Source organism: Plecotus auritus, assembly GCF_963455305.1.
Source record: "Plecotus auritus genome assembly, chromosome: 3".
NCBI classification, from domain to species: domain Eukaryota; kingdom Metazoa; phylum Chordata; class Mammalia; order Chiroptera; family Vespertilionidae; genus Plecotus; species Plecotus auritus.
This window is the reverse complement of record NC_137772.1, coordinates 117,895,573-117,909,510: the sequence shown is the minus strand read 5'-3', so window position 1 is coordinate 117,909,510 and position 13,938 is coordinate 117,895,573. Positions and strand designations below refer to the sequence as shown.

General features: G+C 42.8%; 2 protein-coding genes across 2 annotated transcripts in view; one reads left to right on the top strand and one right to left on the bottom strand.

Annotated features, from left to right (window-relative positions):
- Positions 1 to 11,875, bottom strand: part of SKA3 (spindle and kinetochore associated complex subunit 3) — a gene marked incomplete at its 3' end in the record, with an annotated part of 32,348 nt that extends 20,473 nt beyond the window's left edge. The window contains exons 1-4 of the mRNA XM_080663095.1: positions 11,767 to 11,875; positions 4,704 to 4,765; positions 4,445 to 4,610; positions 58 to 466 (exon numbers count right to left, since the gene is read on the bottom strand). Of these exons, the coding sequence (XP_080519221.1) occupies positions 58 to 466; positions 4,445 to 4,610; positions 4,704 to 4,765; positions 11,767 to 11,869 (740 nt within the window). The 5' untranslated portion in view covers positions 11,870 to 11,875. The remainder of the gene's footprint in view (positions 1 to 57; positions 467 to 4,444; positions 4,611 to 4,703; positions 4,766 to 11,766) is intronic.
- A 68-nt stretch (positions 11,876 to 11,943) lies between these two features.
- MRPL57 (mitochondrial ribosomal protein L57) lies at positions 11,944 to 12,993 on the top strand. Its single transcript, XM_080663097.1, has 2 exons — positions 11,944 to 12,088; positions 12,211 to 12,993. Exon 2 carries the CDS (start codon positions 12,216 to 12,218, stop codon positions 12,522 to 12,524), a length of 309 nt encoding a protein of 102 aa, XP_080519223.1. The 5' UTR covers positions 11,944 to 12,088; positions 12,211 to 12,215; the 3' UTR covers positions 12,525 to 12,993.
- The last annotated feature ends 945 nt before the right edge of the window (positions 12,994 to 13,938 follow it).

Here is a 13,938-nt window from a genome sequence, read left to right as displayed (position 1 = left end):
TCTCTGTAAAAAATCAATAAAAATATATTAAGAAAATAAAAAAAGAAAGCTGCTTACCTTTTACTCTTCACATTTTTAAGTCCCATTGTGTAATCTTCATTCAAACACACAGTATATTCAGAGATACCGAAGTGCTCTAATTTAGGAGTCACACACTCAAAATCATCCATATTTAGTGCACATTTTGGAGTTTTTAGTACTTTAACTGGTGACTGTTTGGAAGATGGAGTTAACGTGTTTGGCTCTTTCTTATGATTATTTACTGCCTGTGGAGGGTTTGGTGGAATTTGCGATATCAGGTACCGCTCAAGTCCAAAATCTGAAAGTTGTGGACTACATGGAATCTTCTCAGAAACAGAGCTGCTTGGAACCTCAGGATTAGACATACCATCCTTTACATCAGGCTTTTGAAGGTTTTCATCTCTAGTGGACTCTGGTTTAGAGTCAATGGCTTCTTGCTCACCCACTGGGAGAAAAGGTCATATTGTATTCAAACATCAAATCAGGAAATCTCAAGTACTAAAACAACATAAAAGTTTCATTTGAAATGTCCTTCATCAGTAAAAGTCCTGATTCTGTCCTCAGTCTCTAAGGTTTTATTCTAGTTGTACCTTTAGTAAATTTCTGATATGCACCTCTTGTCCACCCATATCCCATCCCATTTTGATGACATATTAGAGAAAGGAAGTAAACTAAAGTGTTACAAGATGAAAAATCATAACCACAAATATAAGTCCAATTTCCTTACATCCCCAGTTAATGTAAATTAACAGTTCTTAATATATTCTGAAACTATTTTATCATTTAATGACAGTAATTACAGTGTGGAATTAACTACAATCTAGATTCAACATAAAGTATAAAAATATTAATTTAAACATTTAACTTACAGATGCATAAAAAGGAAAGACTGTTACACAAAAATAAACTTTTATCCTGTCAGCCTGAAACACAAGTATCAAAAGCCTAGTGAGAGCCCAGCTGAGGTGGCTCAATGGTTGAGCATCGACCTATGAACCAGGAGGTCACGGTTCCATTACCAGTCAGAGCACATGCCCGGGTTGCGGGCTCTATCCCCAGAGGGGTGCATGCAGGAGGCAGTCGATCATTGATTCTCTCTCATCATTGGTGTTTCTCTCTCTCTCTCTCTCTCTCTCTGAAAGCAAAAAAAAAAAATTTATTTTTAAAAAGCCTAGTGAGCCCTAACCGGTTTGGCTCAGTGGATGGAGCATCCGCCTGCGGACTCAGGGGTCCCAGGTTCGATTCCAGTCAAGGGCATGTACCTTGGTTGCGGGCACATCCCCAGTGGCGGGTGTGCAGGAGGCAGCTGATCGATGTTTCTCTCTCATCGATGTTTCTGACTATCTATCCCTCTCCCTTCCTCTCTGTAAAAAATCAATAAAATATATATATTTTTTAAAATAATAAAAAATAAAAAGCCTAGTGAGAGAAATAACAGGACAGCATTAGATAGATATGCAGTTCCTCAACCTTTAATAGGGTTATGTCTAGCTCTACACCTTAACATTTAACCACTACACAGTGCACGTCAGGTTAAATAATCAACTAACAACTATACTTTTCCCTATAGTACTTTGTTATTTCCTGGGTACACTACTGGTGAATGAATTTCATGTGGAACTAAGTTGGAGTTAAAAGATACAGGACGGAACCTTCAGTGCCAAGTCCTTTCTTGTTGTTAATCCTCACCCGAGGATATTTTTCCATTAATTTTTAGAGAAAGAGTGGAAGGGAGGGGGAGAGACAGGAGAGAGAGAGAAACATCGATGTGAGACACATCCTTGGTTGCTTCCCACATGATCAAGCCTGCAACTGAGGTACCTGCCCTTGGCCAGAATGGAACCTGGGACCCTTCAGTCCACAGACTGACACTCTTTTTTTTTTTTTTTTTTTTTTTTTTTTTTTTTTTTTTTTTTTTTTTTAAATATATTTTATTGATATTTTACAGAGAGGAAGGGAGAGGGATAGAGAGCTAGAAACATCGATGAGAGAGAAACATCGATCAGCTGCCTCCTGCACACCTCCCACTGGGGATGTGCCCGCAACCAAGGTACATGCCCTTGACCGGAATCGAACCCGGGACCCTTCAGTCTGCAGGCCGATGCTCTATCCACTGAGCCAAACCGGTTTCGGCCACAGACTGACACTCTTATCCACTGAGCCAAACTGGCTAGGGCCCAAGTCCTTTTTTGGTTTTTGTTCACTCCATCTTTTTTTTTTTTTTTTTAAATATATTTTTATTGATTTAAGAGAGGAAGGGAGAGGGAGATGAATGAGAATCAATGATGAAAGAGAATCATCGACTGGCTGCCTCCTGCACGCCCCACACCGGGGATCGAGCCTGCAACCTGGGCATTTGCCCCAACTGGGAATCAAACCATGGTCTGATTGGTTCATAGGTCAACGCTCAACCACTGAGCCACCACTGCCGGGCTGTTTACTCCATCTTTTAAAGGAAGGTCTATAGTTCAAATAGGATCTATCAGATACTGGTGGAGATCCTTGTCAGAATCGCCTCGGTCCAAAGGAAGAGGAAAGGGATAAATTTAGGCTATACATTTACTCGATCAGCTAAGAGATCCAACAGAAGAGGGAGTAGAAGTGCACACTTGTTTTTGAAGATATAATTTTCATTATTTTGATCAGCAACTGGAAATAAACCAGGATAGGGTACTATTTCTGTACATAAACCAGGACACATTAAATCAGCAGGGTGCACCATCTAAAAATAGTTATAATAAACTTTGATTTCATGGCTTTTGGCCGTGGAAGAGCTAGCTGCTGATTCACTGAGTTCTGTTTTGACATTGTGCTTTCCTACTAATTCTGAGAAATGTTATGACTACCAAAAACCTCTTGTTGCACTTATCGTAAGGCTGTCAGTGATGAGATTAATAAAATAAAATCATCACCATGATCATCCCCATTTCACAAGTGAGGGAAAAGCAATTTGAAAAAATTGTCCAGTCACACATGTAGTAGTGTGTGTAGATGGTGGAGTCAGTATTTGAATCCATGGCTTGTACACACCAAAGTCAACTGAATTGTTTCTTTTACACCTTGTGGACTGTTTAATATACCTTTCATAAAAATCTTCAGTACATATTTATTGAACTTAATTGCTTTATTTATGTACAAAGATCACTCTCATAATGGAAATGAGGACACTGAAGCTCAAATTGGTCAAACAAAGGTATGGGCACAACAATAACAACAGTTAACACCTGGCAATTAACATGCCAGTTACTGTTCTAAGTAAACTTTATCTTATTTAATCCTAATACAACCTGAGAGGTAGAGACTATTAAACATCTCCATTTTACAAATGAGAAACCGAGGTAAGAGGTTGAGGAACTGGTCAAAGACAATGCATCTGGTAAGTGGTGGAATCAGAGATTTGAACTCAGATAGTTTGGCTCTGAATTTAAAACCACTATGCTATAATACTTTTTATTAGAATTTTAAAACTGAAAAGAACTTTGTCATTTTACATAGGCAAAAATTTCTCATTCTACAGTAGAGGAACTTGAGATTAAAAAAAAAGGGGGCAGGGGGGAAACATGCCCAAAGGTCAGTCTCATTTATTAGCAGAGCTGACTAGGAACCAACTATGCTGAAGTAACATATCTGTTCTTTCATCTAACATTGTGTTAGTTCTTGTCTAGCATTTAGAAAGGACAACACAGTGGTTATTGAATAAATGATAAAATGATGGTCACATAATGGCAGAGCAAGAACTAGAAACCATGGCAAAGCCAAAATAGTCTTACTAAATCATGCTGACCTTTCTCTTTTTAAAAAAAATATATTTTTACTAGAGGCCCAATGTACGAAGATTCGTGCAAGAATGGGCCTTCCTTCCCCTGGCTGCCGGCACCGCCTTTGCTCAAGCCGGAGCTGCCTTTCCACCTTTGCTCCGGCCCGGAGCCGCCTTTCTGCCTTAGCTCCACCTGGAGTAATCTTTCCACCTTCCCACACTGCCCAGAGGCCCAAAGAGGCTGGGGTGGTGCGGAACACCTGCATCGTCACCATGGCAGCCCCCGGCTGCTCAGGGCCTGTGTATGCAAATTAACCTACCATTTTTGTTGGGTTAATCTGCATACTCACTCCTGATTGGCTGGTGGGCATCGCAAAGGTACGGTCAATTTGTGTCTTTCTCTTTTATTAGCGTAGATTGATTTCAGAGAGGAAGGGAGAGGGGAAGATAGAAACATCAATGATGAGAGAGAATCATTGATTGGCTGCCTCCTGCACGCCCCCCACTGGGGATTGAGCCCGCAACCCGGACATGTGCCCTTGACCGGAATCGAACTTGGGACCCTTCAGTCCATAGGCTAATGCTCTATCCACCGAGCCAAACCAGCTAGGGCTGCCCTTTCTCTTTGATACTAAACAAACCCTATAAAATACAAGTTATTCATACCTGAATTTTTCTTGGCCCGTGGATTATATCCATACTTCTGGAAAAACTCTCTTATTTTTATAATATCTGTTGAGGTTTTTTTCATCAGTACTTTTGCTGCCTTTATGAAACCAATGCTTTCTTGACTTTCCAAACTTGCTTTATCAAGAAGAATATTGACATTACCCTTTTAGGAGGAAAGAAAGTACATTATAGCTTCTCTAACTTTTGACTAAATTTATTTATATTTTTAAAATGATAAATATTGTAGGAGTGATACCTTTAGAGTCCGAACTTCTGAATTAAGGTCATGTAAAATTCTTACTGCATAACCTTCAAAGTCTTCAATATGAGTATTGAAAGGAAAAAGGAGGGGAAACATAGAAAATATAATTCAGTTTATTTTTTGAATTGCAAAATTCTTGTAGATATTGATTTATAATTTATATCCTGCTAATCACAAAGAAAAGTGTTAAATTAAAGCCTTTCTTTAAAACTGGTATTAAACTACTAGAGGCCCAGTGTTCAAAATTCATGTACGGGTAGGGTCCCTAGGCCTGGCCAGCAATCAGGGCCGATCTGTGGGGCGACCGGCAGGGCGATTGAGGAGTGGCACTGGCCTGCTCGCTGGCCGACCCCACCCCCGATTGCCCTGCCACCGCCGGTCACATCCCTCTTACGGGGTGACTGGCGCCCCCCTCCCCCCCCGCTAGCACTCACCTTGGCTGGCCTAGGGCCTGTGGGCAGCTCCTGCGTTGAGCATCTGCCCCCTGGTGGTCAGTGTGCATCATAGCTACCGATTGTTCTGCCATTCAGTCAATTTGCATATTAGGCTTTTATTATATAGGATAACGTACACACAGAAAAGTACATATATCCTAAGTATATAGCTTGATGAACTTTCAAAGTAAAGACCTACATAATCAGCACTCAGATCAGGAAGGGAGGGAGGGACAAGATGTGAGAATATGGTCCTACTGAGCAATTTTTGATTCGTATTTTAAAAATCTTCTTTACTAATAAGACTTATATTTTCTTCTAAAAGCTTTATTGCTTTCCTTTGCATTCAGAGATAAAATCCATCTGGAATTGATTTTTCTGCATGGAATGAGATAAGGATGAAGATCCATTTTATTTTCTCCTGAGTATACAATTGACCTGGCACCATTTACTGAAAAAAAAATTCTTTACCCACTATATTGTCACCTTTCTTATTAATCAGATGGTCATATATATAAAATAAAGGCAGTTTTTTTTTAAAAGTATATTTTATTGATATTTTACAGAGAGGAAGGGAGAGGGATAGAGAGTTAGAAACATCGATGAGAGAGAAACATCGATCAGCTGCCTCCTGCACACCTCCTACTGGGGATGTGCCTGCAACCAAGGTACATGCTCTTGACCGGAATCGAACCTGGGACCTTTCAGTCCCTAGGCTGATGCTCTATCCACTGAGCCAAACCGGTTTCGGCAGTTTTTTTAAGAATTATGTTTCTTGCCCTAAGCTGGTTTGGCTCAGTGTATAGAGTGTCAGCCCATGGACTGAGGGGTCCAGGGATCAATTCGGGTCAAGGGCACGAACCTGGGTTGAAGGCTCGATCCCTGGCCCTGGTTGGGGTGTGAGCAAGGAGCACCAATCACTGTGTCTCTCTCACATAGATGTTTCTCTCTCTGTGTCTCTCCCACTCCCTTCCACTCTCTCTAAAAATCAATGGAAAAATATCTTCAGGTGAGGCTTAACAACAACAAAAAAAGAATTGTATTTCTCTTTCCTAAAACATGTCTCCTTTGAAAATCTCCTGCGACCTGTTAAAAGTCAACCAATTTTCTGCCGAACCCATGGGCTTAGTGGTTGATCATTGACCCATGAACCAAGAGGCCACTGGTTGGATTCCCAATTCCAAGTCAGGGCACATGCCCCAGTTTCTGGCTAGATCCCCAGTAGGGGGCATGCAGGAGGCAGCCAATCAGGTTTCTATCTCTATCCCTCTCCTTTCTTCTCTCTAAAATCAATAAAAACAAATTAAAAAAAAAAAAGTCGCCCTAACAGGTTTGGCTTAGTGGATAGAGCGTCGGCCTGCAGACTCAAGGGTCCCAGGTTCGATTCCGGTCAAGGGCGTGTACTTTGGTTGCCGGCACATCCCCAGTAGGGGGTGTGCAGGAGGCAGCTGATTGATGTTTCTCTCTCATCGATGTTTCTAACTCTCTCCCTCTCTCCCTTCCTCTCTGTAAAAAATCAATTAAAAAAAAAAAGTCAACCAATTTTCATGAGGGAAATGCAAATCTACACCACAATGATTTCCTACTTTATACACACTAGGATGTCTACAATAAAAAAGACAGGTAGAGAGGAGAAACCAAGATGGCGGCATAGGTAAACACCTAAACTGCTGCCTCGCACAACAATTTCAAAACTACAACTAAAAGACAGAACAGACACCATCCAGAACCACAGGAAAGCTGGCTGAGTGAAAATTCTACAACTAGAAGGAAAGAGAAAAGCTCACAGAGAATTGGAGGTACGCAAAGGGTCTTTGTGCGCACAGAGAGGAAGGGCGGCTGAGAGCCTGGCTGACTTTCTCTGGCGGAAGGGGGAAGGAAGCCCCCGACCGCACTGAACCCCAGTTCTGACTGCACTGAACCCCAGTCCCAGGTGAGCCCCTGGGGACCCACGCTCTTACGGGGGGGAGTCTGGACTCTCGGGCGGAGACTTGGGAGCTGGGGAAGGCGGAGGACTGAAAGTGCGCGCGCGCCAGTGCACACAAAGGCTGCGGAGGTTGCCACAGGCTTTCCCTAGTGGAAAGGAGTCAGAGGCTCCTGAATGCACTGAGCCCCAGTTCTGACTGCACTGAACCCCAGTTCCAGGCGAGCCCCTGGGGACCCACGCTCTTGTGGAGGGAGCCTGTACTCTCGGGCGGAGACTCGGGAGCCGGGAAGGCAGAGGTCTGAAGGCACGCAAGTGCGCGCAAGGGCAAGGCTGACGGGAAGCCAAGACTGAGACTCTACCCCATCCAAGCTGAGCACAGAGGCTATTGCAATTTGGCAAGTCTAATCCTATAAGGCTGTCTCCAGCACCGAACTTCTCCCAGCATAGACGCAGCTGATCCTTACAGCCAACTGGCCTGGAGGTCAATTCTTCCCAGTGATACCAACAACAATAAAGACTTAATTACAACAAGGCTGTACACACAGTCCACAAAGGGGTGCACCAAGAGTGTCCACCTCAGGTTAACTGGGGAGGCAGACCCACTGGGCCATATTGGAAACCTAGCACACAAATCTACCCTACCAACTCAGGGAAGCAATGAAAATGCGGCATCAAAGAATCAGATCACAAACGAAAGAAATGGAGGAAAACAAACGACTGGATATAGAATTCAAAACCACGGTTATAAGGCTTTTTAAGAATATCCTAGAAAAGGCCAATAAATATAACGAGACCCTCGAAGATATGAAAAAGGACCAACTAGAAATTAAAAATACACTGACTGAAATAAAAAATATTATACAGCCAAAACCGGTTTGGCTCAGTAGATAGAGCGTCGGCCTGCGGACTCAAGAGTCCCAGGTTCGATTCCGGTCAAGGGCATGTACCTTGGTTGCGGGCACATCCCCAGTGGGGGGGCGTGCAAGAGGCAGCTGATCGATGTTTCTCTCTCATCGATGTTTCTAACTCTCTATCCCTCCTCTCCCTTTCGCTCTGTAAAAAATCAATAAAATATATTAAAAAAATATATATTATACAGAGACCCAAAAACAGACAAGAGGAACACAAAAATCAAGTCAAAGAATTGAATTACAAAGAAGCAAAAAACACTCAACCGAAAAAGCAAAAAGCAAAAAAAAAAAATCCAAAAAGTTGAAGATAATGTAAGAAGACTCTGGGACAACTTCAAGCGTACCAACATCAGAATTATGGGGGTGCCAGAAGAAGAGAGAGAGCAAGATACTGAAAACCTATTAGAAGAAATAATGACCGAAAACTTCCCCCACCTGGTGAAAGAAATAGACTTACAAGTCCAGGAAGCACAGAGAACCCCAAACAAAAGGAATCCAAAGAGGACCACACCAAGACACATCATAATTAAAATGCCAAGAGCAAAAGACAAAGAGAGAATATTAAAAGCAGCAAGAGAAAAACAGTTAGTTACCTACAAGGGAGCACCCATAGGACTGTCAGCTGACTTTTCAACAGAAACTATGCAGGCCAGAAGGGAGTGGCAAGAAATTTTCAATGTGATGAATAGCAAGAACCTACAACCAAGATTACTCTACCCAGCAAAGCTATCATTCAGAATTGAAGGGCAGATAAAGAGTTTCACAGACAAGAAAAAACTAAAGGAGTTCATCACCACCAAACCAGTATTATATGAAATGCTGAAAGGTATTCTTAAAGAAGAGGAAGAAGAAAAAAGTAAAGAGAAAAATTATGAACAACAAATACATATCTATCAACAAGCGAACCTAAAAATCAAGTGAATTAAAAACCTGAGGAACAGAATAATCTGGTGAATATAATAGAATCAGGGGCATAGAAAGGGAGTGGACTGATAATTCTCATGGGGAAAGGGGTAAGGGGGGTTCATGAAGAGAATGGACAAAAATCATACACCTATGGATGAGGACAGTGGGGGGGAGGTAAGGGCAGAAGGTGGGGTGGGAAAGGGGTGGAGGGGAGCTATGGGGGGAAAAAGGAGAAATAATTGTAATAATCTGAATAAAGATTTATTTAAAAAAAAAAAACAAAAAAAAAAAAACCTGAGGGACAGAATAATCTGGTGAATATAATAGAATCAGGGGCATAGAAAGGGAGTGGACTGATAATTCTCAGGGGGAAAGAGGTATGAGGGGGTTCAGGAAGAGACTGGACAAAAATCATACACCTATGGATGAGGACAGTGGGGGGGGCAGAAGGTGGGGTGGGAAATGGGTGGAGGGGAGCTATGGGGGGGAAAAAGGAGAAATAATTGTAATAATCTGAATAAAGATTAAAAAAAAAAAAAGACAGGTAATAACAAATGTTGACGAGAATGTGAATAAATTGCAACCCCCACTCATTGCTGGTGGAACTATACAAATGCTACATCTACTTTGGGAAACAATTCTCTTCCAAGTGTATATCCAAGAGAACTGAAAACATTATATTCAAATGAAAACTTGCACATGAATATAAAACAAATTGCTGATACACACTGACATGGATCAGTGAAATAAGTCAGCCACACATATGTATGATTCCATTTATATAAAATGTCCAGAATAGGCATATCTATAAAGAAAGAAGATAGATTAGTGTTTGCATAAGGCTAGTATGGTAGATGGAGGTGGGATTGTGAGCTGCTAACAATCACATGGGTTCCTTTAGGGGGTGATGAAAACCTAAACTTTACAACTCTGTGAATATACTAAAAGGCCATTGAATTGTATCCTTTAATGCCCAATTTTGTGGTATTTTAATTACATCTCAATAAAAATGTTTAAAAGTCAATCAATTTAATGACATCACAGTGATAATAAAAGGTAAAAAATTTTTGTGATCGTTTTCCTAATGTTCACTATTCTATATTTTCTGTAATTTATATGGGCCTGGATTAAAAAAATTATTCCAACTTTTTCTTATAAAACCAAAAGAAAAGGCAGAATGTTACACAGGTAATATGTTGGTAAGAAGGTAAATTTGCAAAAGCTTTGTGGAAAGCAATTCAGCTACATATCAAGAATTTTTAAAATATATGTATGTACTTTTAAATAACTTTTAAAAATATTTTTGACTTCAGAGAGGAAGGGAGGAGAGAGAAACATCAATGATGTTCCACATGCCCCCCACTGGGGATCCAGCATGCAATCTGGGCATGTGCCCTGACCAGGAATTGAACCAGTGATCTCTTGGTTCATAGGTCAAAGCTCAACCACTGAGCCACACCTGCCCTGCATATCAAGAAATTTAAAGCGGGGCCCTGGCTGGGTAAATTGGTTGATTAGAGTGTCCTCCTATTATGCCAAGATTGTGGTGCAATCCAGTCAGGGCATATACAAGAATCAACCAATGAATGCATAAATTAGTGGAACAACAAATCATGTTTCTCTCTCTCCCTTACTCTCTAAAATCAATCAATAACTTTTAAAAAAAATTTTAAGCCAAAACCGGTTTGGCTCAGTGGATAGAGCATCGGCTTGCGGACTGAAAGGTCCCAGGTTCGATTCCGGTCAAGGGCATGTAACTTGGTTGCGGGCACATCCCCAGTAGGAGGTGTGCAGGAGGCAGCTGATCGATGTTTCTCTCTCATCGATGTTTCTGACTATCTATCCCTCTTCCTTCCTCTCTGTAAAAAAATCAATAAAAGAGCAACAAAATGTTTCCTTACACAAAGATAAAACTTAAAAAAAAAAAAAATAAAAAAAAATAAAAAAAATTTTAAAAATAATAATTTCAAAATGCTAGTATAATTTCCTGTCTTATAGCCTTATCTCAACCATGTAAACAAAATCCAAGAAAAATAAAGGGATTCTAAAAATAAGAACGATAGAAAAGCTACTAAAACATTGAGTGGTGTCCTCTGATGGTGCAGTTACAGGATATATTTATTTCTTCTATTTTTCCATATCTCAAAATTTTGCGATGCACACATACAGATAGATTTTACAGTCACAAGAATAAACATTTTAAAATGGCTGGATAACCGTTAACAAAATCACTGAAGTAAAAGGACTCTAACAGGATGCAATATTTTAAGGCACATTAAAATTATGACATTTATTAAGTCTGAACTACTCTTTCAACTTTAAAAAAATTTCTAATACAAAGGTCCGTGGTGAAGAATTTTGCTTTACTTACAAAAAAAAGAGCAGTACTGAGTCCTGGTGTTTGTGTTGGCAACATGGTTTGTTGGGAAAAACAGACGTTTACTGCAACTGTGGACCATCACTATACATGTCACTATACTAGTACATGCGGAGGGCAATGCTGAACAGCTGCACTGTAAAGGAAGCTAATTTTGTTCCTATTATGTGTTATTGATGAGCACAGGTTCTGTACGACTAGCAAGCATACCAAATGTAAATCAGGAGCGCAGACTGAGCTCAATGTGTCAATTTAGGTTTTACTCGCACTACGCGTTTCTCCAGGCTACACAGCAACAGCGCTGCTTTTCTTTTCCGGAGGGCGCTGGGGTCACCCCATCCCCGGGGGCGAGGAGAGAATCAGGGAGGGCGGCCCCAGTGACCTCTCCAGGCTGCACTCACGGCGCCGTCCGCATTCGTACCCAGCGGGCCCCTCCCACGGCGGACTAATGGCCCACCCGATAAGTGTGCCCGTTTCGACGCCACCTACCCGCCCCACTCACCGCTGTCTTCCCTTTCCAGCGCCCGCTGCAGCCGCGCCGTTTCGCCGTCCAAGGTGACCGCCAGAGACCGCAGCTTTGCACAGAAGCTCCGGATCGGGTCCATGGTGACCACACAGCGCCGCGGGCCCCGCCACTCGTTTGAATTCTGGCGCCGGAAGTTTCGTTGGTCCCACGGCTGGCCCACTAGTCCTCTCTCGCGGGAGCCGAAGTCTCGCGTGAGCCAGCTCCCGCGGAGGAAGCCCACCCCGGGCGGAGCTAACGTACTACCGGCGGTGCGTCAGTGGGCGTGCGGAGGGACGCGAGCTCCTGAGGCATTGGACTGGTGAGTGCACTGGATTTCGTGGCCGCTCGGGGAACTTGGGTGGGCGATCACTTCCCCGGGGACGCTGGTTCCCCTGGCGCCGGGCGCGTGGCCAGTCTATTCCCGGTTTGTGTTCGCAACAGGCGCCATGTTCCTGACCGCGCTCCTGCGCCGCAATCGCATCCCTGGCCGGCAGTGGATCGGAAAGCATCGGCGGCCGCGCTCTGTGTCCTTCCAGGCGAAGCAGAACACTGTCCGCCGCCTGGAGACGGAGGCGGAGAACCACTACTGGCTGAGCACTCCCTTTCTTAGCGCCGCGCAAGAATTCGGGCACGCCGCGGCCCGCAGGGCGGCCGCCTTCCAGGCCATCAAGGCGGCCAAGGAGGCCAAGTTCCCGCAGCACAGGCGGCTCGTCGACCAGCTCAGCCACCTCAATGTCACCAAGAAATGGGCCTAACCACCGCCGCCTCCTCTTCATGGGAACCAGAAGCATTAGAAGAATGTGACCGGTCAGGAAACTTGGCGCGGTAAACACAATACACTGTACAGATGATATATTGTAGTATTGTATACCTGAAACCTGTATAATTTTATTAACCAACGTCACCCCAATAAGTTCAATTTAAAAAAGCGATCTTTGGACCAGAGTCGTGAGCAGAGCGTTCAGAACATCAGGTCTTCAAGCTCCAGCTTTTCTCGTGTCATGTTTCTGTTTCTTCACCAGGGTTATAGTGATGTAAGATGCATTTTGGATGAACCTGCGATGAAACTGCAAACTAATGGTTTGAAGTCTGTGTATGTGACACCCAATGGGTTGCCTAAACGTAAATGAAAACAAGCTTTGTCAAATATATTCCTAAAAATGTCATTTTTTCCCTTCTACCAACAGTGGACATTTAAATGAAGTAAAACGGTTTTTATCAGAACTTTGCATGAAAGTGTGTTTTTAAAAACTTTTTCGGAAAAAAAACCACTTTATCGGGATAAAATTAACATATTGTACAGTTAATCAGTTGTGGATCTTTTCTTTCAAATAACCTTTTTCTTTATAAAAATAGTCAAGCTCTTTACACGTGTCACCAGATACAGTAATCCTATTGAGTCAGGTTAGTAAGAAACTAGGCAAATTCCCAGGTAAGTGGACTGGAGAAACAGACAAATGGCTGAACAAACTTGGAACTGCTGAGCAGAGATTCTATTTTCCCTAACCAAAGATAACTAATGAAAAGGAAAATGGGGGGCTTAGAACCTAGTTCAGTATCTGGTTAAAACTGTAGTCTTACTTCCCCACGCTGACTGACTGGGGCGGAGCTGCAGGGACCCTCAGGGGCCCGCCACCGGAGGAGATATATAGGTCAGAGCCTCCCCATGAGTTCAGTTCAGGCTTTAAATCTGGAATTCCCCTGGACTAGCAGATCTGCGAAATGAAGGTTAAACTTTCCTCCCTCAGAGCGCAGGCTGATCCTTCTCCAGTGCATTCTGCCACAACACTAAGAGCAGGCGGCTTAAATCACTTTAGGGCACTGGTCGGCAAACTGCGGCTCTTGAGCCACGGTTTGCCGCTCTGTTGACTAATGGGTTTGCCGACCACTGCCTTAGGGAGATAACAAAAAAACACAATTAGAGCCAGACTAATCCAAGATAGAAGTGAAACTAACTAGAAAATGATCCCAACCTTCCTTATACTCTTATTTTAATACATCAGTTACCAAAGGACACATTCAGAAGTCTAGTGAATATTGTTGAGATACTGCCTTGGAGCCTCCCCTAAAATTCCCACCCATAGAAATAGATAAAACCCTCAGGACAGCCAAAACCGGTTTGGCTCAGTGGATAGAGCGTCGGCCTGCGGACTGAAGGGTCCCAGGTTC

Coding starts and splice junctions, on each gene's coding strand:
- MRPL57 (XM_080663097.1), top strand. CDS start 12,216: ATGTTCCTGACCGCGCTCCTGCGCCGCAATCGCATCCCTGGCCGGCAG.